This window comes from Phalaenopsis equestris, unplaced genomic scaffold (assembly GCF_001263595.1).
Source record: "Phalaenopsis equestris unplaced genomic scaffold, ASM126359v1 Scaffold001162, whole genome shotgun sequence".
Taxonomy (NCBI): Eukaryota; Viridiplantae; Streptophyta; class Magnoliopsida; order Asparagales; family Orchidaceae; genus Phalaenopsis; species Phalaenopsis equestris.
In genome coordinates, this window is record NW_018165601.1 from 113,844 (window position 1) to 137,445 (window position 23,602).

Consider the following 23,602-nt stretch of genomic DNA (forward strand, 5'->3'; position numbering starts at 1 on the left):
CTTCAGATTTCTTTTCCTTATATATGATTATATGTTACTATCATGACATTCAATTATAAGATAAGATAGATAGTCAAGCCAATAATTTATTTAATTCATTACTTAATCCAACTGTAATGTTATAAGCTTACTACATAAGGCATTAATCTTTGTTCTCAAAAGTATTCATTAATTTGAACTCATCTGGTAGTTCAAATATTTTCAATATTTGAAACAGCTTATATTAAAAAAATGACATTTTTTAACCGCATCAAAATACAAAGAAAAACGCTGGTTGGTTGACTGAAAGTTTACTCATGATGGTTGCTTGCCTTAGAAAATCACAATGAAAATGAGAATTACTTCTGATTCATTTTCTATTTATGTTACTCCTTACAGTGATCAGAACAAAATCAACAAGAAACAAGTATATATATAACTCTCCCTCTCCCTCTCCCTCTCCGCCCAACTTACATCTACAATACAAGGCGAGAGTTAACAATACTTTGGTGAGGGAAAATCAAACATATTATAGCTAAAAAAAACAAAAGTCAATCAAAGTAAGAAATATGAAAAAGCTGTAGAGTGAAAAGAAAAAGTACAGCTTAGCCGAAGCGTTTCTTAAATAAAGCATGCCTCTTGGATGGATCCTTGGGTTTAGTCTTTGTCTGGCCCTGCGCTGTCTTCTTGCCATGCCCCGTACTGCCAAAAACAGACGCATCATGAAAAGCACTTAAGCAAGAACATAAACCATATTCTAATACCACAATCAAGAGAAAGCCGGCAATTGATGTGAAGTAACAAAACCACAAAAGCTACGCCACATAAATCGCAACAACAACATCACCCTTTACAGCCAAAGGAATCGACCAGGATACAGCTAAACACCACCCAATTCCAAAATCATAAAAACAACACAACTGCCAAAACCCTACAACAATTATGCTAGTTAGTTTGTCTATTTTGTAATGAATTCCATCAATAGAAGCAAAAATCATTAAACATAAAGAATTGCAAAGAAAAACAGCTAAAATAATCTACATGTTGAAAAAATGGCATACTTCATTTTTTTTTTTTTTAACAGCAGAGAATATGGTGTTTTCAACCAAGGATAAAAATACTATATTAAGGGGGTGTTTGGCTGCGACTTGATTTAATGTTAAACAGGATTTATCAAATCCCGTTAAATCCGGATTTACCAAACACGACGAGCGACGCCCGTACATCACCTCATAAATGGATTTAATAAATCCGAATTTACCTAGTTTATTTCACGGAATGCAAATATTACTGATTTAACGAAGCATTGGATTTAGTTTCTATTTTTTTATGTTTAGCAGGATTTAAGTCGAATCATAGTTAAATCCCATAAATAGTATGCTACCAAACACCCCCTAAAAGAATCTCTCCGAGTAAATAATATTTGTAGAGAAAAAAAATACTTGTATTCCATGTAGACCATCCCATTTGCTCCTGACAGTGCACTCATAGACCCAACAGAACGTCGAGCCTTCAGAAGAGCAATGTCATCTGCATCCTCCTCCAGCTGCTCAAGACCCACAGCATCATCTCCAGCATTCAAAACCTAACAGAATAAAAGAGATTAGACCAACCAACTTGAAAAGGAAAAAAAAATATGGTAAAAGTTAGCAACAAGGTTTGAATGAAATCTAAGACAGGTAAAACAAAACACCTTGTTTAGGAGGTCAAGTTGGTCATTCAGCTGATAATAGCTCAGTTCTGGACCTGTATCAGGCGGTGGCAAGCTTGTAATGACCTGTCAACGTAGCCTCTCATTTATTAACAAACTAAACAACCAATAGGCCAAGGCTTGCGGCACTATTTAGGCACATGACGCTGGGTTCTCGAATATTTAGGCACATGGCGCGCGCTCTCATCATGGGGCCTTAGCGCATGTGAACATATATATATATATATAAAAGAAATACGAACAGATATTTTAATCAACTTAACATCATTAATGGGCCTTCATCCTTGAATATTTCTAAGTAAGGCGACTTAAAATTTTTCATGAAGTACATTTGAAACGACATCAACTTGCACTTTGTACAAGCATAAATTATTTCTCTATTATAACTGTAACATAAAGCAATATGGAATAACAACGTCATCATGTATAACGGGAGGAAAAAAAACCCCCAACTATAGTTTTAATAGCACCGCATCCATACCTTGAAGCTATAACCCTGATCAATCAAAAATTGCTGTCTTTTAGTTGAATAGTACATCTCCTGCATTTGTACAAAATTACTGTGAGGCAGAGACAAAATATGTCTACAAACAGCTCCCCATCAAACAACTGTTAGGAACCGCTGGAATTTAACGAATAGAGAAGCAAACAGTGCCTGTGTATCTGTAGACACTAATGAATAGAAGAAAGCATTGTACTCTTCTTTCCCACCAGCCATTCTGTCTTGTAGCCGGCCCTAGATGAGGTTGAAAACTAGTGGTTTCAAATGTCAATCAGCTTTGACAACAAAAGATGACACGATAGTAGTTACTACTACCTTTGCCCTGAGAATACGGCCCAAACGCTGAGCCTCTTGACGGCGTGAACCCGCATGAGATGAGATCTGTATTATCACATTGGCTTCTGGAATATCAATTGAGTTGTCACCTACCTTTAAAATAAATGCAGAACAGTGTTCAAAGCTAGCATTTAAGGGGCTATTGGACAATAAGCACAAAAGTTACTAAAATCATTTTGGTGCTTCAAAAATGATTTTTTTAATTAACTTTTTTATTTTTGAATAACAAGATGTAAAACCACATAAATTTAGACTTAGTTGTTAAATAATATTTTTAACAGTAGATCATTATGTCAAATGATCATAGCAGTTATGCTTTTGTTTGTCAAAAGAAAGAGCTTTCATAAATAAAAAAAACTCGCTTTCATCCAGATATTGAATCAGCATCATGGGAGCTGAAACAAAATGCCATAAAAAACTGCCATTAGTTACAGCCAAATTTGCATACGACAACCCCAATCATCAGTGATCATTTCTAATATCGCTTCTAATGTACTGTGATAAATCAAAATATAATCTTGACTTGAAAATGAAGAAAATTGAAAGCATATTTCCGTACCACTATAAGCATGATCCATTGTTTTCTCATTTCAGATTTACTTTAATCCACAAAAGCTTTTTCACTTTGTTCCAATCGCCTTGGTTCAAGAAGAAATCTTTAATGCTCAAAATTTTGCAACAAATTTAACACATTTTATAAGGATTTTCAATATTTTCCTTCTACCATGCCACAATACATGTCAATATAAAGATTACCTTCCTCTTGAATTTGAAAAAAAAAAGAACTAGTGATAGGTGAGTACAATGACACGTTGCTTATATTAGAGTAAGCATTATATTAGGCAAACCACCTATTTAAAGCAGGTAGACAACATTGATTCCTTTGTCCTTTTGACATTGTATTTTATTTCTTTACTGAAAAAGGACTCCCTACTAAACAATAGATGGAAAATGTACTTTCCCCGTCGACATGATATTAGAGTGAGGTTATTATTAACCCTAGATATTGCTGCACAACCTTTCCTTCTCCCAACCTTCCCTCTCGGCCTTGAGCACGTTCATCATGATAAGGTAAACCCTATCCCACTAGAACTTTCCACATAGTACCACAAACTCGGAAGCTTAACTGTCGCAACATTACTCGCAAGCCTTGATCTCATTGCCCTACAAACCTAGTCACACCCTATAACAAGAACCCACCAGTTCTGCTACTAGCAAGCCCTCATATCGCTTACTCGACCCCATTCACATTTTACCCTAAAGCAAAACCAATTTTAGGATCATTGATGCCTGATTCAACATGACCTAATTTAACTCTCAGATTCTCCAACCCTTCAATGATGTCATGATGTCACGGCCTCTCAAACTTCACTTCATCACTAGAGACCTTTCTCACCATTGTTACCACAATAAATTCATTGATATAAACTATCCCCTATATCGAGTGCCTATCTTTTTCTTGTTGGTTCACATCAAGCTCCATCATCCAAATGCTTCTCCTATATATCACAAAGAGAACATCAAGTTTTTAAATGACAAACATTTGACTATATTATTACGTGGTTGTTCAACATTCATGAATGATTGCTAGGAAAATATGACGCTTTAACATTCCAATTTTACTATATTATTAGAGTAACTCAAAATATATATACTTTCTATTCATAGATATTTTTTCATTAGTAGAATCATCAGCTATCCAAGAATACCATGGTACCCTACAATAAAATGGGCTGAGTTATTCTAATACCCTGGGCTAGCCAAATGTTCTATTATTGCCTTATTGCCATGTTAAGATAATTTAAAATTCAATGCTTACATATTTAAATGCATTGACAAATGTTATCAATGCACTGACACCATATGTTTTCTGCTTGAAAATATTTTGCATGGTTTAAAGCCTTAGCATGCTTTTCAAGACAAATTAAAATACTCAAAAGTATTTTGTTTTATCTCATATTTTTTACCATATGATCATACTTGCAATTTATGTCATTAATATAACTTCTACAATTCATTTGCTTATCCATTTATTTTTATATATAGATAGGTTTGGAGGCAAAGATACTTCTCAAAGCAAAGCAAACATATTAAAGCCAAGATAGAATCAAATAGAAGCTGTAAATAATGCTATGTCAAAATCATTATATAAAGTTGTATGCACAATAGCTATTTTTTAATTGGGATATTCCTTTTGCAAGACCTACCTTGTGAAAAGTAGAAAAAATTAAGAGATTATTCCTTTATGAAAATATGACACTTAGTAGGACACAATAGAGAAAAAAGATCAATGTAACCGAACCCATTTTGTCGGATAGACTTTTTTTTTTTGGCAAAAGATAAAAACTTCAGAGGGGGAAGCGGGGAGGGGAAGGGGATTTGATGAATAGAATGTAATGGAATAATATCGCTTGACTATTGTTGAGTTTGTCTCTCATGGATTACAATAAAATATTATTTGTTCAATATTAGGGGAGTATCAGTAAGAATCAACGAGCTACCTCATTTTAAACATCATTATTTTTTTCTTTTTGGTTTTTACCCATAGATTACAAAGTAATAGATGCAACCTAGCCAATTCGCTTGTTCTCCCCCGACCTATCACCAATTAGAGGTGGCAAGCATGTTGGCAATGTTGTAGGCATGTAATTTTCTAACCTACCAATACCTTAAAAGAAAGAAATAACCAATAAGATTTTATCACAGATGAACACCACTGGATTTCTTTTTTGCATTCATCCATGTGAACCCAATTCAAAAATAAATAGAGAGAGACAAAACTATATCTGGATCACGGATTCCACGGAAATCAATATACGAGGAAGTCTACAAACTATGACTCGCATACATTCTTTTGCAATTAGTGAATAAGTAACTATCTTGTTGCATTTTACATTTATTTCTTTTGCTTACCACACTAGTATTTAAAAGCATGATAATAACATGTAATTATTCTTTGATTGGCAGTCAATGTTATTGAATGCCTTGACAACTAAACCATAAAGGAAGTCCCTTCGAGGGCACGGCACAGATCAAAAGTCAACGAAGGGAGACAAAACTTTGAATGGATCAAGTATTGCACAAACATAAAGGTCGTCAAGCTCTGTCAAATCAAAGATCAACAGACTAAGTCCTTCAAATTTCAGTTGGATCAAATATTAATGGATGCAATATTCTTTCAAACTGAGCCAAATTAAATATTTATGATTTCAAAGAAGAGTGAAACTCTTTAAAGGGCCAAATTAGTAAGCAAAAACAAAAGTCTTCAAACTTTGGTGGCATCAAAAGATCAAAGGATGTGCCAAATTGTGATTGGAATATAGATCAAAGGATGGGGAGCTCATGAAAACCAAGTTGAATCAAAGAATGAAGACATGCTCTTCAATTTAGAAAGGACCATAGATCAACAACTCATTAATGGTTCATCCATATTTGCTTGGTGAAAGAAATGTTGTGGAATAGAAAACTAAAAATTATCCAAGTGTTTATGCGAAAAAGTGTTCGATTTGAGCCAAGCAAAAAGATTTTCTGGTAGTTGAACTTAAGGATGCATAGCTTGACAAAGTAAAGGCACAATTGCTAGAGAAGAACTCAAGAATATTTGCACTCAGGCATAAGGACGAAGGAGAACCATGCAAGTTGCATGAGTTTGAGTGAGAAGCAATGGGCATATACAAGTATGATGTTATGGTATACGATGTTGAGTGAAGGATGTGTTGGTTATAGAGATTAACATGATGAACAATAAGAGTAAGAAAATTCAAAAAAGAGTATCCATCATTGAAACTGTGTATCAAACCTAGAAGGGTCTAACAGAGAGCGCAAAACATGTTTATTATGGAAACAAATAAATCCAAAATTTCTATAGTATGAAGCTTGATATTAGGCAATTTAATTAGAGATCTAATTACATAATCTTTTATATATTAGAGATATTCCTAGCATATAAACTAGAAAGTGTATATAATTATAAAACACATTTTTTTATTTGAGGAATAAGAAAAGGAGCAATGTTTTCCTCACATGGTATTAGAGATTATCAAATTATTCGTGTCTGTATCGTTTGTATTCCACATTAGTCTCTAGGAATCATTTGTCTTCGGTTTCATGCAAGTCATCTGAATTGCTAGACTTCGACGTCGTCTACATCGTTAAACGTCGATGGCGTATTCAGACTCATCTACACATCTGATGTCGTCAGCATCCGCTTCGTCTCCATCTGGCATCGTTTGCCTCGCTAAGCATCCACAGCATATTCGGGGTCGTCTGCATTTGCTTCATCCGCCCAATCTGTGTTGATGAGATATTCCCAACCTATAAATATGGGATATTAGGCAAGCTAATTAGAGGAGATCAAATTACAGAATATTTTTCATATTAGCGATATTCGTAACCTAAAAATGTAGGAGTGTATATAAATACGCAACATGTGTTTGGATTTGAGGAATCAGAAAAAGAGGGATGCTTTCCATCAAATGGTATCAAAGCCTCATTGAATCGTTCACGTCTGTGTGCATCTTCCACATTACCCTCTACGAATCAATCGTCTTCAGTTTTGTTCGGGTCATCTAGATTGTTAGACTTCAATATCGTCTACATCACTAAGCGTCAACAACATCTTCAGCTTCATCTGCATCATTTGACGTCGTCTCCATCTGCTTCGGCTTCATCCAACGTCGTTAGTGCTCTGTTTCCATCAGGCATTGCCTGCATCTCTAAGTAACAACAACATATTCGACATTTTTTACATCTGCATCGTCAACCCTATCTTTGTCAACGAGATTAGGGCATCGACAAAGCCGAAATCAGCTTCAGTCGCTCATTTTGCTTCGGTTTGTTTTGTCGCTTAGGTCAATTTTCTCGATTGTTGCCTTTGGCTACTTAGTTCTACTTCTTTGGCTTCGCTCTTTTTTTTTTCTTTATTCGGCAGTATTTGAATTGTTAGTCGTTAAGTTATTTGTCTACTAGTCATTTGACCGCTCCTTCAGCTCGTCCTTCAACGCTAAATGACATTGGTTATGACTGGCAAATAAAATCAACCTGAGACTGTAGCAAAGATTACGGATAAAAAACTAAATAGCATCAATTATTTTTATTAAAATAAAATTATGAGTTTATTTAATAAATGTTTCTCAAAAAACTGATAATCTCCCAGTTGAGACTGAGTTAAATTATTCTGAGTAGATAAGAGTAGTTGCCCAATTTTTGAAAACAATATAGAACTCTATCGAACCTAATTAATATGGTCATATTACTCATTGTAACTGTATTAAGGATGTGATGGAAGAATTGACATTTGTATTTTCTTGGAGAATATTTTTCAAATCTTTGATGTATGCAAGAAGTTCTATCGAGTTGAAGAACATGATCAATCACTTCATACTAGGGCTATCAAAAAAGCTCGTTGTTCGCGAACAGCTCTTGTTCGGCTCGTTCGTAAAGTAAACGAGCCGAACACGAACAAGTTTTTAAAGCTCGAATTATAAACGAGTCGAACACGAACAGCTCTTTGTTCGCTCGTGTTCGGCTCGTTTTAGCTCGAAATAAAAAAATTATATAAGTATTTTTATAATAATATATTACATAAATTATTTATATAATAGTATATTATATATTTGTATCTAAATTTAAATCATAACATCTCATGTGTTAAGGTGGTTAGTGTTTTATTTTGTACACATTTGGTCCAGGTTGGAATCCTACACTTTATATCTATTTTTTTCAATTTAATTTTAACAAACTAATTTCGAGTCGAACATGGACACAAATATTTAAATCTAATCAAGCACGAACACACTGTTTATGAGCCGATTTCGAACACAAGCTAATTTCGAACATGAACTATTTCGAACAAGTCGAACACGAGCCAAGCCTGAGCTCGCTCAAGCCGGCTCGTTTACAGCCCTACTTCACATATCACATGCACTTCAAATACAACAACAAAACCTTAATCCCACTACGTGGGGTCAACTACATGAATCCTTTTTCTCCATTGCGTCCTATTTAGTGTCATATTTTCATTTAGTTCTAATAACTTAAGATCATTATTTATTCAATAAGCCCAAGTCTTCCTAGGTCTACCTCTGCCTTTCATACACATGCACTTCAAATGTGTATGAAAAACTGAATGCAATATTGCCCTTCAATGCCTATGTCCTGATTCACCGGGCTTAAAGAAAACAAATGCCTATTATGAGTATTCTAGCTTTCTAACTACCCTCAACTCTCAATATAAATGTGTCAAATCACAAATCCTATTTGACCCTAGAGTTACTACTCTGAGGAAAGTCTATACTTGAGTGTTGCATACTATTCTGAGTTCTCAGGCTTCAACCATGGAGCAACCTAGTGCTCTTGTGAGTCAGAAAAATACATACATTAGTAAACATCCGTCTCAAGATAATTACAGAAGTGGAACTCTGAATTATGAAAATCAAGGGTGACGACGGTAGTGTGTTGCCACTGGCATGAATCTGGATACGAAGAGGACATGTCAAAAGCTGCTAAAAAAAGAACAATAAATGTTCTAGATCATATTCCAACATTGGTCAGCTTTGGAATAAATATTATGTTACCTTAAAGGGGCTTCTGAACAAGATATTTTATATCAAAATTATGGGCATAGAAATATTGAATGTTTCTATGATACATATTGGGCAAGTTCCAAGTTTAATCAAAGATCCATTATTGGATATTATGTCTTTGTTAGTGGTAATTTGTTCTCATGGAAGAGTAAGAAATAGAATGTAGTGTCACGGTCCAATACAAAATCTAAGTATCGAGTGATGGCCCAAACTTGGAGTGAATTCATATAAGTCTCCCAACACTTGATCAAAATGAGATTTAAGATGGCAGTTTCAGAAAAGTTGTGGTGTGATAACCAAACTATAATTCATATCGCATCAAATCCTGCATTCCATGAACAAACTAAACAAATTGAGATAGATTGTCATTTTGTTCGTGAAATGATCTACCAAAATTTGATTTCTACAGCTCATGTGAAATCTGGCGAACAACTAAGGGATATCTTTACAAAGCCCTTAATAAATCTAGGATTACTTATATTTGTAACAAGTTGAACATGCTAAATATCTATGCTCCAGCTTGAGAGGACTGTTATAGAAAAAATTAAATCTAAAGCTTGTATATTAGGAAGCGTGTATTTTAGGCAGCCTGATTAGAGGATATCTAATTACATTATCTTTTCTATATTAGAGATATTCCTAATCTCTAAACATGAAACATATATTTTTCAATTTGAGGAATAAGAAAAAGGGAGCTGTTTTCCTTCACAATGTTAGAGCAAAAAGAAGGAAAACAAACACAAGGGCAGAAAAGAAATGTAGCTAGACATGTATTGGAGCGGGAGATTGTGTGAAGCAAGGTATCGAGGAATCAGATGGACAAAGACATCTATTTTATTTTTCTTCCATTTTTTTGTAATTAACACATGCTTCATTAAGTGTTAAATAAGACTAGTTTTTACTAAGTTCCAACTTCCTGGAAATGGAAATCAAGCCTTTATGATTCAATAATGCTCACAAGTAAATTTTGAGCCCATGGGTTAAGCTGCCACTTTCGGTGAATCATGGTGATCAGTTATTTCAACTGGATTTTTCCATGACCATATCTCCAACAAAACATCTACTTTCAGTGATAATTAGTAAGCATTCAAATGCAACAAGAAAATCATTAAATCAATAAGGCGTTATATATTGTTAAATTTGAAGGATTATCTACAAAATTGTTTTCTAGAAGGTGAAGTATTTAAGATGCTTATCTCTTCATTTGAAACTTCTATGTTATCCTTGCAGTATTTTTAAACCTAATATGCATGACAGTTCAAGACCGTCAACAAAAAAAAAACATGTACATTGAGTATATGTATCTCTTGACAAATGTTCTGTTTACACAAAGCTTAACAAGACGGCTTTCATTAACACATTACTTCACATTATTTACTGGATTTCAAAAATAATGTCCTAAAATGCTTAGTTCTCAATAAATAATTCATACAGAGTTTGCCATTGAAACTGAAAAAGGATGTGGGGGATAGGAAAATAAAACTTATATATAAAAATGCAGAGCATTATGAAATATGCTTTAGTTTATGTAGATATTCCATAATGAACAAATATTAAATTTACAGCACATTTGTAGTTTTATTTTTTAAATTTATTATTTTTAACTTAAAGCTACGGTATGACAGAGAAGTCATCCAAACAAAAGAAAATGGAAGCCACTTAATAGTACAAAAAAATAAATCTAATTTGTTATCAAGCAAATTTCTTTAAATTCAATCTAATTTGTTATCAACCATAAATTCTCTTGACAGCCACAAAGTGACATTCGATGAAACTTTGGCAACTTGTTACGCGTGTGGTATTGTGTCCTCAATTGTTTATTCATTTTTTTCACCCACCCTCAAAAGGAACATGACTCTACAAGTTTTCAGAAAATAGCATCAACATGAAATGGCAACGACTAGGCTCTTCACAGTTACCCATTAAAATGAATAGTAGAATATATTCCATTTCAGTCTTATCCAACTCTGATAAATATATGAATGCTGGATTTGCATGCATTAGTGCATTCTATATCATTAAACAACATAAAAGTTCTAGCATTCGACGGAAAGCCATCCTATGAAAAGATACTAGAATTCACTCCATACAGAAACAAGAAGACTAAAGTTCAATTTAATTTAGAGGATATACCTTAGAAAGAAAGATTGTATTAACATCAGGACTATGTTTGAATGCTTGAAGTATTCTCGTTCTTTCCTGGTGGCTAAAAATAAGATAGATGGGATATTAACATGAATAAATCTAAAAAACTTAAAATTGAGATATCAAATATCATCAGCTAACTGTACCTGGTTGCACCATAGATCATAGGTTTCCTAAGTTTCATTGCATATGCTGTGAGTGCAAACAGATTATCCGCAAAAACAATAATCTTATCACCACGCTGTTGCTCATGAAAACGAATTAAAAACTCACAAGCCCTGAATTTATTAGGATTCATGACATATAGAGCCTGAAAACAAACATGACAATAAATAATATGTAAGCAATAATGCATCATAGAATAAACGAGGCATTATGAATCAGAATTAATAAGAGAACAGAAAAAATAGCTAACTTCAAGAAGCATAAACTGCAAAATCATTGGTGAGTGATAATCAAACACTAATTCACTAAAGTAATGTTACAAATATACCGAACGTGAAAACCTTCCTAATATCCTACGTTGTTATTTTCTTGACAAACAAATAGAAGACCGGTCCTAAAATAGTTCAATCTATTAGTTTAATTTCATGAGTTCCAAAGAAATAAGGTATGGGCACAATAAAATAATACAATATATGTATATGGACCTTTAATAAATGTGATAACGCTAATGATGGTTGATAAGTGGTGATAATGCAAATCCTGAAAAAGTAGGGTACAAGTTCACAAAAATATATACATACATTACATGCATATGCATGCATACTTGTTTAAAAAAAAAAAAAAGATCCATGACTTCAAAACAATATGGAAAACCCAAAAGAAACTTTACCATAAAGGTAATGTTTTTTAGCATGTATAGATATGGTTTGTAAGATTATTATGAGAATAAAAAAGTTTGACCGGTCTATTATGCCTCCGTATCAATACTGAAATACACAAAGATTCTTTTTTTTAGGACTAAGTTGGCGTATCTGACATGGTTTGAAACCATTTGAAAGCATTAGAAGGGATGCATTAAAAGGCATATTAGACATTATATTTGAGGAATAACCAACTAACTGAATATCAGAAATTTATAAGACACTATCCCGCTCTTCGGAAGCACCTCTGCTTCATAGTAGAGAATGTTAACATGTCAATACTAGTAATCTAAGAACAGATAGGCCAATTTTTCATGTCAAAACAAAAATATCATCCCTGCGGTGACCTATGTTTATACGATAAAAATAACAAAGCAGCCAACATCAAACATTACAAAGTGCAGTTCAGTTTTAACTTAGATAATTATAAGCACTAGGGAATAAAGAAATGCCACAGTTTAAAGGGCCTCTATTTTAAAATAGCATGTAGTTACAAATATCTTATTACAAGCATAAGATCGACTGCATTTTGGATTATATACCTGTTTCTTCTTGGAGTTTTCTTTCTTCAAATACTCTGCAAAGAACTCTTTCGTCATGGGACACCATACTTCAGCACACTGAACATTTGCTATGAATCCTCCCTTCACTAGATCAAGCCAGTTAGCTTCATATAGTTTAGGTCCAATGAGGAAATTCAAATCTGTTATGCGCTCATCCTCTCTCACAAGTGTTGCTGAAATGGTTCAAGAAAAGTGACAAGGAATCAGAACTACTAAAAAGAGACAGATTTAATGAAAAAAAATCATTTGTCTAACCAGTTAGCCCAAGTTTGCAATGAGATTTTGTGATACTAATGACTTTACGAAACATGTGTGCAGGAACAACATGCACCTGAAAAACAAAGATACATTAGAAGACTCCAATTCTTCGGTCGTAAGATAAGAAATTCAGAATTGAAGCAACATTACATTGAAACGATGCATTAATAGCAAAATTTAAATGCTTCTATTGCAACGATAAAGACATCTTACCTCATCCATGAGAAGCAAACCCCACTCTCTATTCCTAATTTCTTCAATGATTTTCTCAGAATCTTCAGAGCGTTTGCCACCAAAAGCAACCATATTATATGTTGTCACAACAACACCAGCATTACCACGAAACTTTTCCTTGTTATCAGATGTGAAACGACAGATCTGATCATCTCTAATAGTAGACCAAAGTTTGAACTGAAAAGCCCATTGATCCACAGAAACAGCATTGGTAGCTAAGCAAAGGCAGCTTTTCTTTATTCGACATGCTGCAGAAACACCAACCAATGACTTTCCAGCACCACAGGGTAATACTATGATACCAGATCTTGCTCGTCCTGCAATTTGAGAAAAGATGGTTTAAGAAAATCTTCATAAACAAAATAGTCATCAAAATATAAATAAAGATATGTATGAGTAGTGCACATTTGCTGGCAACCAAAAATAAGGAAAAAAATTCTTTATTAGATTTTAATAACACAAAGAGGACAACATGATAATATTTTCAGATTCATATTTGATTAGAGATTATAAGAGATATTTTTATCTAGTTATAAATTTAGGATAGTACCTTGCCTTACCTAAGTATTAAGCACTAGTCTACTGGCACTTGGTTAAGCATACTCATTTTTTTCTTAAATCAATAATATTACAACAACAACAACAAGAAGTCTTTATCCCACTAAGTGGAGTCGACTACATGAATCATTTCTCACCATTGTGTCCCATTGAGGGTCATATTTTCATTTAACTCTAATAAATTAAAATCATTTTTAATACAACATGTTCAAGTGTTTTTAAGTTTATCTCTACATTTCATACAACAAGCCCAATCTAAAACAACTACTCTCCTAATAGATTCATCAGATGGTCGATGTTTAATGTGATCAAACTATCTAAGGCGACTTTCTCTAATCTTGTTTGTTGTTGGAGCTACTCCAAACCTTTTCACAAATATATTTGTTTCGCATTGTCTCTCAGTGCAAAGTCACTCATCCGCCTGAGCATTCTCATCACAACAAAACTTTATTTAATTTTATGTGTGAAAAAGCATTGCAGGTTTAACCACCATCGTATAAAATTTTCCTTCAAGTCTAAGTGTTAGTTTGCATTCCTCCACTTCAACCATCCAACTTGAATTCTATTAAAACATCCCTCATCTATATCATTGTTACATTGAATGATAGATCTGAGATAACTAAACGTTCACTCATTTTAATGACTTGATCGCCCCTTATTACAACCTCGCTAGTAGATCTAGTATTATTAAATTACATTCCATGTATTCAGTTTTAGATCTACTCAAACGAAAGTCTTTAGAATCTAAGGTTGACCTCCATAATTCAATTTATTTTTTCCAAAGTCTCTTTATAGTCTTAGCCACAAAAAGGATATCATCAGCAAAAAACATACACTAAGGTACATCCTCCAGTAAATGTCTAGTAAGAACATCCATAACGAAATAAAAAAAAAATGGCTTAAAGCCAATTCTTGATGTAATCCAACCGAAATAGAAAAATACGTGGTCAATCCTAGTGTTTGAATACAAGTAACAACTCTAGTAAAAAAATCATTAATGGCTTGAACGTAAGCAATATCACCACCTTTCTTCTCTAGAACTCTCTAAAGTACATCTCTAAGAACCTTATCATAAACATTTCTTAAATCAATAAAAAAACATATATACATCCTTCTTATCCTCTCCATACTTCTCCATCAAACCTCTCAATAAATATACAGGTTTCATAGTAGATTTGTCCGGCATTAATCCTATTTGATTTTGAGATCGTACCCTATGTTCAATTACTTAGTCCCATAACTTTACTTGATGACACATTAACTTAATTCCATTATAATTTATATACCCTTGTGCATCTCCTTTATTCTTAAAAATAAAAACTTATAGAATACTTCTCCACTCATCAGACAACCTTTAGTTTATAAAATAATATTAAAAAGTTTAGTAAGTCAAGAAATTATTAGATTTCCTAAACACTTCCACTTATATTAAAATACCATCAGATCCTACTGTTTTTCAACATTTCATTTTTTTAAAGCTTCAACAACACCTATTTTACCAATACGAGACTGAAAATAAAAAAATTTAGCATTATTTATGATAATAAGATTACTAAAATCAATCACATTTTGACAATCTTCATTTAAACGTTTATCAAAATTTCACCCATCTATGTTAAATATCCTCATCTAAAAATAATACTTTTTATTTTCATTTTTAATGCTCTTGAACTAAAATTTTACTTTTATTATCCCTTTGTTTGACGAGTCTATACATATATTTTTAACAATCTTTTACTTTTATTATCCCTTTGTTTGACGAGTCTATACATACATTTTTAACAATCTTTAGTACCTAATCTATTATAAAGATTATTAAAAGCAAAATTTTTAACATCATATATTATTCTCTTAGACTCCCTATATGTCACCTTATATTTTACTAATTCTCTAGATTTTTACATTTATACAAATTTTTATAACAAAATTTCTTATTTTTTATCTTTTCTTGCTCATTAGTATTTCACCACCAAATATTTTATTCATGAGAGTTTTTTCTTTTGTTTCTCCAAACATATATTTTGTTTAATAGTGCTCATTAATTTATTCGCATAGTATTAATTTTTTCATCAACATTCCAAATTTTAGCATCTTGAATTATACTCATAAAAATAATTTATTTATGTTTTTTAAATGCCTTCATCAAATTTTATGATAATATTTCGTTATATTTTTTATCTTCAAATCATTCAACATAAATTCTCAAACTCATAATCAATGTAACTACTTAAATTTTCACTTTGAATGACTATAATTTTTACCATCTTGACTATCAGTTTTTTTCATAAGAATAATCAATCTATAGTTTATTAGATTCATTCTTATAAGTAATAATATATTTATCTCATTTCTTAAATATAACAATAACAAAATTATAAACTAAATTAAAATATAAGGTGGGTCTACCTTCTTCATTAGTTACTCCAAACTTCAAAAATCTTCTATCATTCCACCAATTTGTCCATTTAAATCTCCTCCAATAATTTTTTTTCAAATCTTTGCATTAATATTCTAAGTAATACCAAAATTTTTCTTTTGAGCATATATCCAAATCTATTTGTGAAGCATAAACACTTATAATATTAAAAATATTAGAATCAAAAACAATCTTTAGAGCTATAATTTTATCTCTAATTCTATTAATCTTTACAAAATTATCTTTCGAACTCTCATCTAAAATTACATATATATCACTTTTAGTAGAACTACCTGAATATTAATGTTTAAAACTAAAACTATAAATCTCTTAAGCATTTCCTCTAACCCATTTAATTTCTTGAATGCATAATATATTCATCTTTCAATGAATCCTAATATCTATTAATTTTATTAATTTACTTGTGAGAGTACCCATATTCCAAGTTTCTATCCTAATATTATTTTTACGTACTAACTTATTTGTTTGTATGCGTCTATAATGTGGGAACCATTGTTTGTTAACACTACATTACGATGTCGGTGCAACGACCCTTGCACACTTGTCATTATATTCAGGTCATACAACATGTCAATTCTTATAGACGCACTAGCATTGACACAGTGATTTAAAGAATTAATGTAAAAAATTTTATACAATTTTTATGTTGATTGTTGACTACCTAACGCAATCTTCCACTCTTAAATCAATGACATTAACTTTTATTTTAGATGCACAAGAAAATCACTAGGACCAAATTTCTTTAACAAGAACGTGAATTTAAAATTTTCCTTCAATTTCAACAATTAAGAACAAACATCAATAAATGAACATTCTTCTAGGTTTACAATACTATAAATGAAGCAAATTACAACAATTTAAGTGCATAACGCAGAAATTTGAGAGTTTGTAATCTTATTCGTAGACTTAAATAATTAGTAATACTTGTCAAGGAAAGACATTTTATGCAATTCTAAGTTATTTAAGGGTCCTCAAATTTACAAATCAGTAACTAGATTTTGTACAAAAGAAGACCAACCATTTCCAAACATCTTGCTAAGGCTCTTTTCTTGGTATGGCCTTGGTTGAGCTTGAGGTTTCAATTCCATGTTCAAGTCAGGATTGACCTGTTAAATAGTCCAGAAAAGTAATATAAAAATCTACTTACAAAGAAAATAAACATTTCACGAAATCAAAGTCTACCTTATAAACTATCAATGAAGCGTGCATAACAAAAAAGAAACAAATTGAGAAAATGGTCGTCTTTCTAAACATAGCACAAACAAATTCAAAATATCTTTGAAATATGGTAAGCGAAAATATAGGCATCAATTTCAGAGGTAGTTGAACCACATAATTGAATATTTTACTGAATAGTACAAACAGTTATTCCAAAGCATAACATAATTAAAATAAGTGCTTTTTTAATATTAAAAAACAACACTTAGCTTTTTTTTTTTAGAAAGATTTTAAATATCACGATTTTTCATTTGCATTGGAATTAGGGCTGTCAAAAAAGCTCGTTGTTCACGAACAACTTGTGTTTGGCTCGTTAAGTAGCTCGTGTTCGGCTTAATTGTTAAGTAAATGAGCCGAACACGAAAAAAATTTTAACTAAAAGTATAAACGAGCCAAACATAAACAACAATTTGTTCGCTCGTGTTCAGCTTGTTTTAGCTCGAAATAAAGAAATTACATATTTTATTTATATAATAATATAGTATTTATATTATTTATATTATGATAATATATATATATATATATATATGTGTGTGTGTGTGTGCGCGCGCGCAGCAAGCCTTGGCCTGTTTTGGCCTGTTGGTGGTGGGGTCACTGTAAGTCCTCTCAGGTCAAGGGTTCGATCCCAACGTGGCGCGGGGCTCTGAAATATTAAGCATATGACGCAGACATCCAATCATATGTGCCCGAGCGCAAAGGAGAAGTGGTATTTCGGGCTCACCAGACTCAAATCCAGTTAGAATAAGATAATCATATACACACCACCTCCAAATACCTAATAAAAAATTTTCACAAATCTTGCAAATCGTGCAATGCATTATAGATCGCAGCAAAAGGTTGTCGCGACACCCATAGAAAATAGATGAAAGGACACCTAGACTTGGTCATATGAAGGGAAGGGTAGGTTGAAGATTTTGTATTAAGAAGTCAAGCTTGGATAAAATTTGCCTCTGACAAATTGTCCAATTGATATTCAAGTTGATAAGGAAATAATTATTGTATTTCATAAAAAGAAATCCAAAAATCATCAATACAAACTAAATGATTTCATACGTAATAGTTTTAAGCAAGAGGTCAGTAAGATAGTTTGGCTAATTACATGGATAATCCGCTGTACGTGAAATTCGAATGATGCAAAAAGACAGAAAATTTCAAGGCATTGATTACTGATTCATGATAAGAACAAAAGAAAATTAAATTTTAGACAATTGTAAAAATTTTATAAGATATCCAACTTATTATGCAACAATATATAACCTTTTCTAGCAAATATTAAGAATACACGAAAGAAATTTTGAGGTAGTTAAATCAATTAATTCCATTGGTTTCCGATTCACCTCCTCAATAAGCTTATATACTATAGATGGAAAATAGTAAATTTTCTACTAATATTTTTGCTCCTTTTCTCATTTGAAATCTTGACTATAATGATTGTTTTCTTTCCTTCCTTAACCTAAGCAGTGACAACATCAGTTGATACGCATGCGCCAGTTCAAGATGACGGAATAATCATCAAGAGCAGGAGAGTCGAGTCAACCCAAATTGGGCCAATATGCACCGGCCAAACCAAACCAACCCAGCTGACAGCCAGACCGAGCTAGCCGGCCCAGCATAGAAGGGCAGGATACCTAGAAGAGGCTAAGCACGTTTTCAATACCCAGGTGGGGTCCACACAACCACTAATCACGTAAAAGAGGTGGGAAAATCAAGGCGAGTTTTGGGGGAAAAGTTTGAAAGTAGATCTTGGAGAGTATTTATCAGGGCTAATTGTTTAGGGTTGATTTTAATGATTTGTTTGGCTGTAATTTTTCTTTTATCTTGGTGTTTCTAGCAGCGTCTAGAGTTGGTGGATCGACGATCTTCCTATCAAATAATAGATCAACATTGTATCTTGTTTACTTGTGTTGGTATTAATAAAATCAGCTCTCATTTGAGTTCCCCCATCTCGCTATTGCAATTTATTCGTTGTTTGTTCATTGTTTTTGTTTTTGGGTCGTATCAAATTGATATCAGAGCCAGATCTTGGAGGAATGATAACAAATAAAGTGGAAGTGTTAGAAAGAGTACGACAAATCAGATCGAGAATGAAAGAAAGATTCGCCACCATGGATGTTAGATTTTCTTCCATAGAGGCCTGAATGGAGAATCGATTCAGGAGCATGGAGGAAATAATGAAGAGACTCCTATAGATGCAATCGAAGACCCCGCCGATGCTCAAATTGCAAACCCTAACCAAGTGTTAATCAAAGAATCATTGGTCATATTGAATGGGAAGGGGAACGAATGAGAGGGTGCTAAGTTGCAAAGCATCTATCACAAAGAGCTCACATCTATGACTCTGAGAGGAGGGGGTGGAAAACTTACAAGGGAGGGGGATGGGCTGATATTGGAGGGGTGCTACAAGGGGCACAGAGGAGCACAACTAAGGAAGAAGAGAAGCGGGAGGGGGTATGACTATGACTGAATGAGGGAGTTTCACTCCAGACACATGGGGAGACGTCGAAGGGAGAGAGTTGGAATGGCGATACTAGGGAAAGGAAACTTAAAATGCCACTACTTGAACAGGAATATGCACATGAATGAGTTCATCGGCCGGAGCGATACTTTGCAGTAAATGGTTTAACTGGGGAAGAGAAGCTCATAGTAGCAGAATTATGTTTGGAGGAAAAAGTCCTATCATAGTTTCAATGGATGGAGATGAGCTACCCAATACATTCGAGGGACGAGTTTAAGGATTATTTACTGGTACGTTTTCGAGTCCTCTGAGAAAGACCTATATGAGCAATTCTATGCTCTAACTCAGGAAAGGATGATAAAAAAATACAGGGTAAAGATCGAGCTTTCCGGGGGCAATTCAGACTAACAAGAGAATTGAGGGAGATGATGAAGCCTGCCCAGATGATGAAAGATGAGATGTAGGTGAAGAAGACCAAGGCTAGCAAAGGTAACACCACGAGGGGATTCTACAAGATTGTGTCGACGGCCATGACACCAAGAACCAAATTGTGTCATTTCAAAAGAGGCGCCAATGGAGAAGAATGCAGGACCCTTTCCGAGGGCTATTTCAAGTGCATCACTGATGCAGAAGTGCAGAATAAAAGAGTGAAATGATTATGTTACCAATGTGACCAGAAGTATGCCTCGGGGCACCATTGCAAGAAGCGTGCACTATAGGTCCTAGTAGTTCATGAGAAGGAGATAGATAGTGAGTATTCTAAGGAAGACATGGTGGAGGAAGATAAGCATTTGCGCTACACTGATGTAGAGGTGTCCCTCAATTCATTGTTGGGATTTACTCTAAATCACACTATGAAGGTGAGGGGGGACGAATCAGGGAGCACTCGATTATGGTGTTGGTGTAGATGGTGAAGCCACATAATTTCATCTCAAATCATGTCGTGGATCAGCTATGATTGGAGCTGCTAGATACGGGGAGCTTTGGTGTCAAGATGGGGACAATGCAGATGGAGAAAAATCGAGGAAATTACAAGGGAGTACCTCTGACACTGTAGGGTTGATAGGAAATAGAGGACTTCCTTCCAATGGACTTAGAAGACACTTATGTGATTCTGGGGGTGAACTGGCTGCAGACACTTAGTGAGATGAATGTGGATTGGAAATCCCTGACGATGAAGTTCAATGGGGAGGGTAGGAAGGTGGTGTTGAGGAGAGATGCTAACATATGCAAAACCATTGTCTCTCTCAAAACCATGGTCAGGACGATATGAGGAACAGGGTTAAAGATATTTAGAGTTGCAAATCATAGAGTAGATCCGAGATCCCAAGTTATAAGAGCCCTGAGAGAGTTCAACAGCTCCTACAGCAGTTACATGACGTATTTCAGCAGCCAAGCGGATTACCACCATGAGCCTGCTATAACATAAAGAAGAGTGTCAATCTTATCAATGTCAGAATGAACCAATATTCTCAAATTCAAAAGGATGAGATTGAAAAGTTGATTTAAGAGATGCTCGATATGGGAATTATCAGGCGCACAGTCAGCTCATTTTCCAGTCTAGTCCAATAAGTAAAAAAAAAAAGATAATAGCTCGAGATTTTGCGTGGACTACCAGGCTTTGAACAAGGAGACTGATGAATAAATTTCATATCCTTGTGATTGATAAGCATTATGAGATAGTTTTCTTCTCAAAAATCGATCTTAAGTTGGAATGCCATCAAATCAGGATTAATCCAACAAATGTGAACAAGGCAACGTTCAGGACACCTGAAGCACATTACAAGTTCTTAGCAATATTGTTTGGTCTCACGAACACCCCAGCCACACTTCAGTCCCTCATGAATAGGTTTTTTCAGCCTTACCTTAAGAAATTTGTCCTAGCCTTCTTCAATGACATTCTGATCCACAGTCATACAGAAACAGAGCATGTGAGGCGCCTGAGGACAGTCTTGGAGACGTTGAGAGAGAACCAGTTGTATGTCAATTAGAAGAGATGTTCCCTTGCAAAGCTACAGGTGAAGTACCCAAGACATGTGGTGACCAGGGCAGGAGTAGCAGCGGACCCGTCCAAAATTGAAGATATAATGGGCTGGCCTTCACCCGAGAGTTTGAATGCGTTGAGTGGATTCCTAGGTCTCACCGGGTACTTTCGATAATTCGCAAAGTGGTACAACGCGATAGCATGGCCGCTGATGAAGCAACTAAAGAAAGACAATTTCAAGAGGGAGGGAGGGAGGGAGGGAGGGAGGGGGTAGCAACATAGGCCTTCTAACATCTAAAGACAGCTATGACCAGCATACCGATATTTTCACTTCAAGATTTTAGTAGAACATTTGTTGTAGAAACAGATACGTCAAGGTGTAGCTTGGAAGCAGTACTCATGCAGGACCAGCAACTGATTGCGTACTTTAGTCAGGTGCTCACAGCTAGGGCGAGACTCAAGTTAGTGTATGAGTGAGAGTTGATGGCTATTGTCTTGGTTACGGTTGGGACGACACCTTATGGTCTGAGAGAATAGAAGAGCTTGAAGTATCTTTTGGAGCAAAAGATGGTAAATTAGGAGTATTAGAGGTGGTTATTCAAGTTATTAGGATATGATTTTAAGATTCAGTATCGGTCAGGATTGAAGAATAAAATCGCAGATGCCCTGTCGAGAAAGAAGAAGGAACCCCAGCTAGCATCCTTATCGATACCCTTGGTCATTTGATTGGGAAGCCCTGAGACAGGAAAGCAAGCAAAATGAAGTGTTGAGGAAAATATGGATGGAGTTGGTTCATGATTCAAACAGCTATCCAGGACATCCATCGAGGGGGCAATAGCTACTCTACCAGGGGTGATTTGTGTTGCCAAGGGAATCAGAGTACATCCCCAAACTTTTGCAAGAGTTTCATAGCAGTACAATTGGGGGACACTCCGGGGTACATAAGACATACAGTTTTCTATTGACAGAGCTTTACTGGGTGGGGATGTGTGGAGACAAAAAGGACATGATGGAACGGTGCAATGTATGCTAATGACACAATTACATGACCATGGCATTAGGCAGGTTACTATAACCCTTAGCTTTACCGGGGAAGATTTGGGAAGAAGTGATGATGAATTTTATAGAGGGGTTGTCACAATCATAAAGATTTATGGTGATCTTGGTGGTAGTGGATCGTCTGAGCAAGTATGCATATTTCATTCAATTACGACACACACACTACGATCTTAGTTGCTATGGTGTTCATACAGGAAGTGGTCATTTTGCACGGAGCCAAAATCTATTTTATTAGACAAAAACAAGGTGTTCCTCAGCAATTCTGGAAGAAGTTGCTCAGTTAAGAGAAGCACAACACAACATCATCCTTAGACCGATGCCAAACGTAGGTGATCAACAAATGGAGACATACCTATTAGATATGCCGAAGCTTTGAGCCAAGTGGATTGTGTGGGTCAAATATTGGTATAATATTTCATATCATACTGCGACACATATCACCCCTTTCAAGATTTTTTTATGGGCGGGATCAATCTCATCTGGTACATTATGGGCATAACACTTCACTAATATCTAGTGTCAATCATTACTTGGAGAAGGACGGAACATTGGCAAAAGTTCAACAGATCATGAAGAAGAAGGTGGACGGACATAGGAGAGATATAGTTCGAACCAAGGGATATGATTTACTTGAAGCTAAGGCCCTACAGGCGGAAGACATTGGCCAGGCGAGGAACGAGAAACTTTATCCACAATATTTTGGACCCCATAAG

General features: G+C 34.5%; 1 protein-coding gene across 2 annotated transcripts in view; it reads right to left on the minus strand.

Moving 5' to 3' along the window:
* Window positions 1-332: 332 nt before the first annotated feature.
* The window catches only part of LOC110033387 (DNA repair helicase XPB1-like), a 28,786-nt gene continuing 5,516 nt past the window's right edge, over window positions 333-23,602 (minus strand). The window contains exons 9-20 of one of the 2 annotated variants that reach the window (XM_020737348.1): window positions 17,192-17,279; window positions 13,158-13,495; window positions 12,942-13,017; window positions 12,666-12,859; window positions 11,404-11,567; window positions 11,246-11,318; window positions 2,508-2,573; window positions 2,346-2,426; window positions 2,172-2,231; window positions 1,673-1,756; window positions 1,422-1,564; window positions 333-681 (exon numbers count right to left, since the gene is read on the minus strand). In XM_020737348.1, coding sequence (XP_020593007.1) covers window positions 585-681; window positions 1,422-1,564; window positions 1,673-1,756; window positions 2,172-2,231; window positions 2,346-2,426; window positions 2,508-2,573; window positions 11,246-11,318; window positions 11,404-11,567; window positions 12,666-12,859; window positions 12,942-13,017; window positions 13,158-13,495; window positions 17,192-17,279 — 1,464 coding nt within the window. In that variant the 3' untranslated portion in view covers window positions 333-584. Of the gene's footprint in view, window positions 682-1,421; window positions 1,565-1,672; window positions 1,757-2,171; window positions 2,232-2,345; window positions 2,427-2,507; window positions 2,622-11,245; window positions 11,319-11,403; window positions 11,568-12,665; window positions 12,860-12,941; window positions 13,018-13,157; window positions 13,496-17,191; window positions 17,280-23,602 lie in introns of both variants that reach the window. The other variant, XM_020737347.1, reaches the window with a different exon arrangement.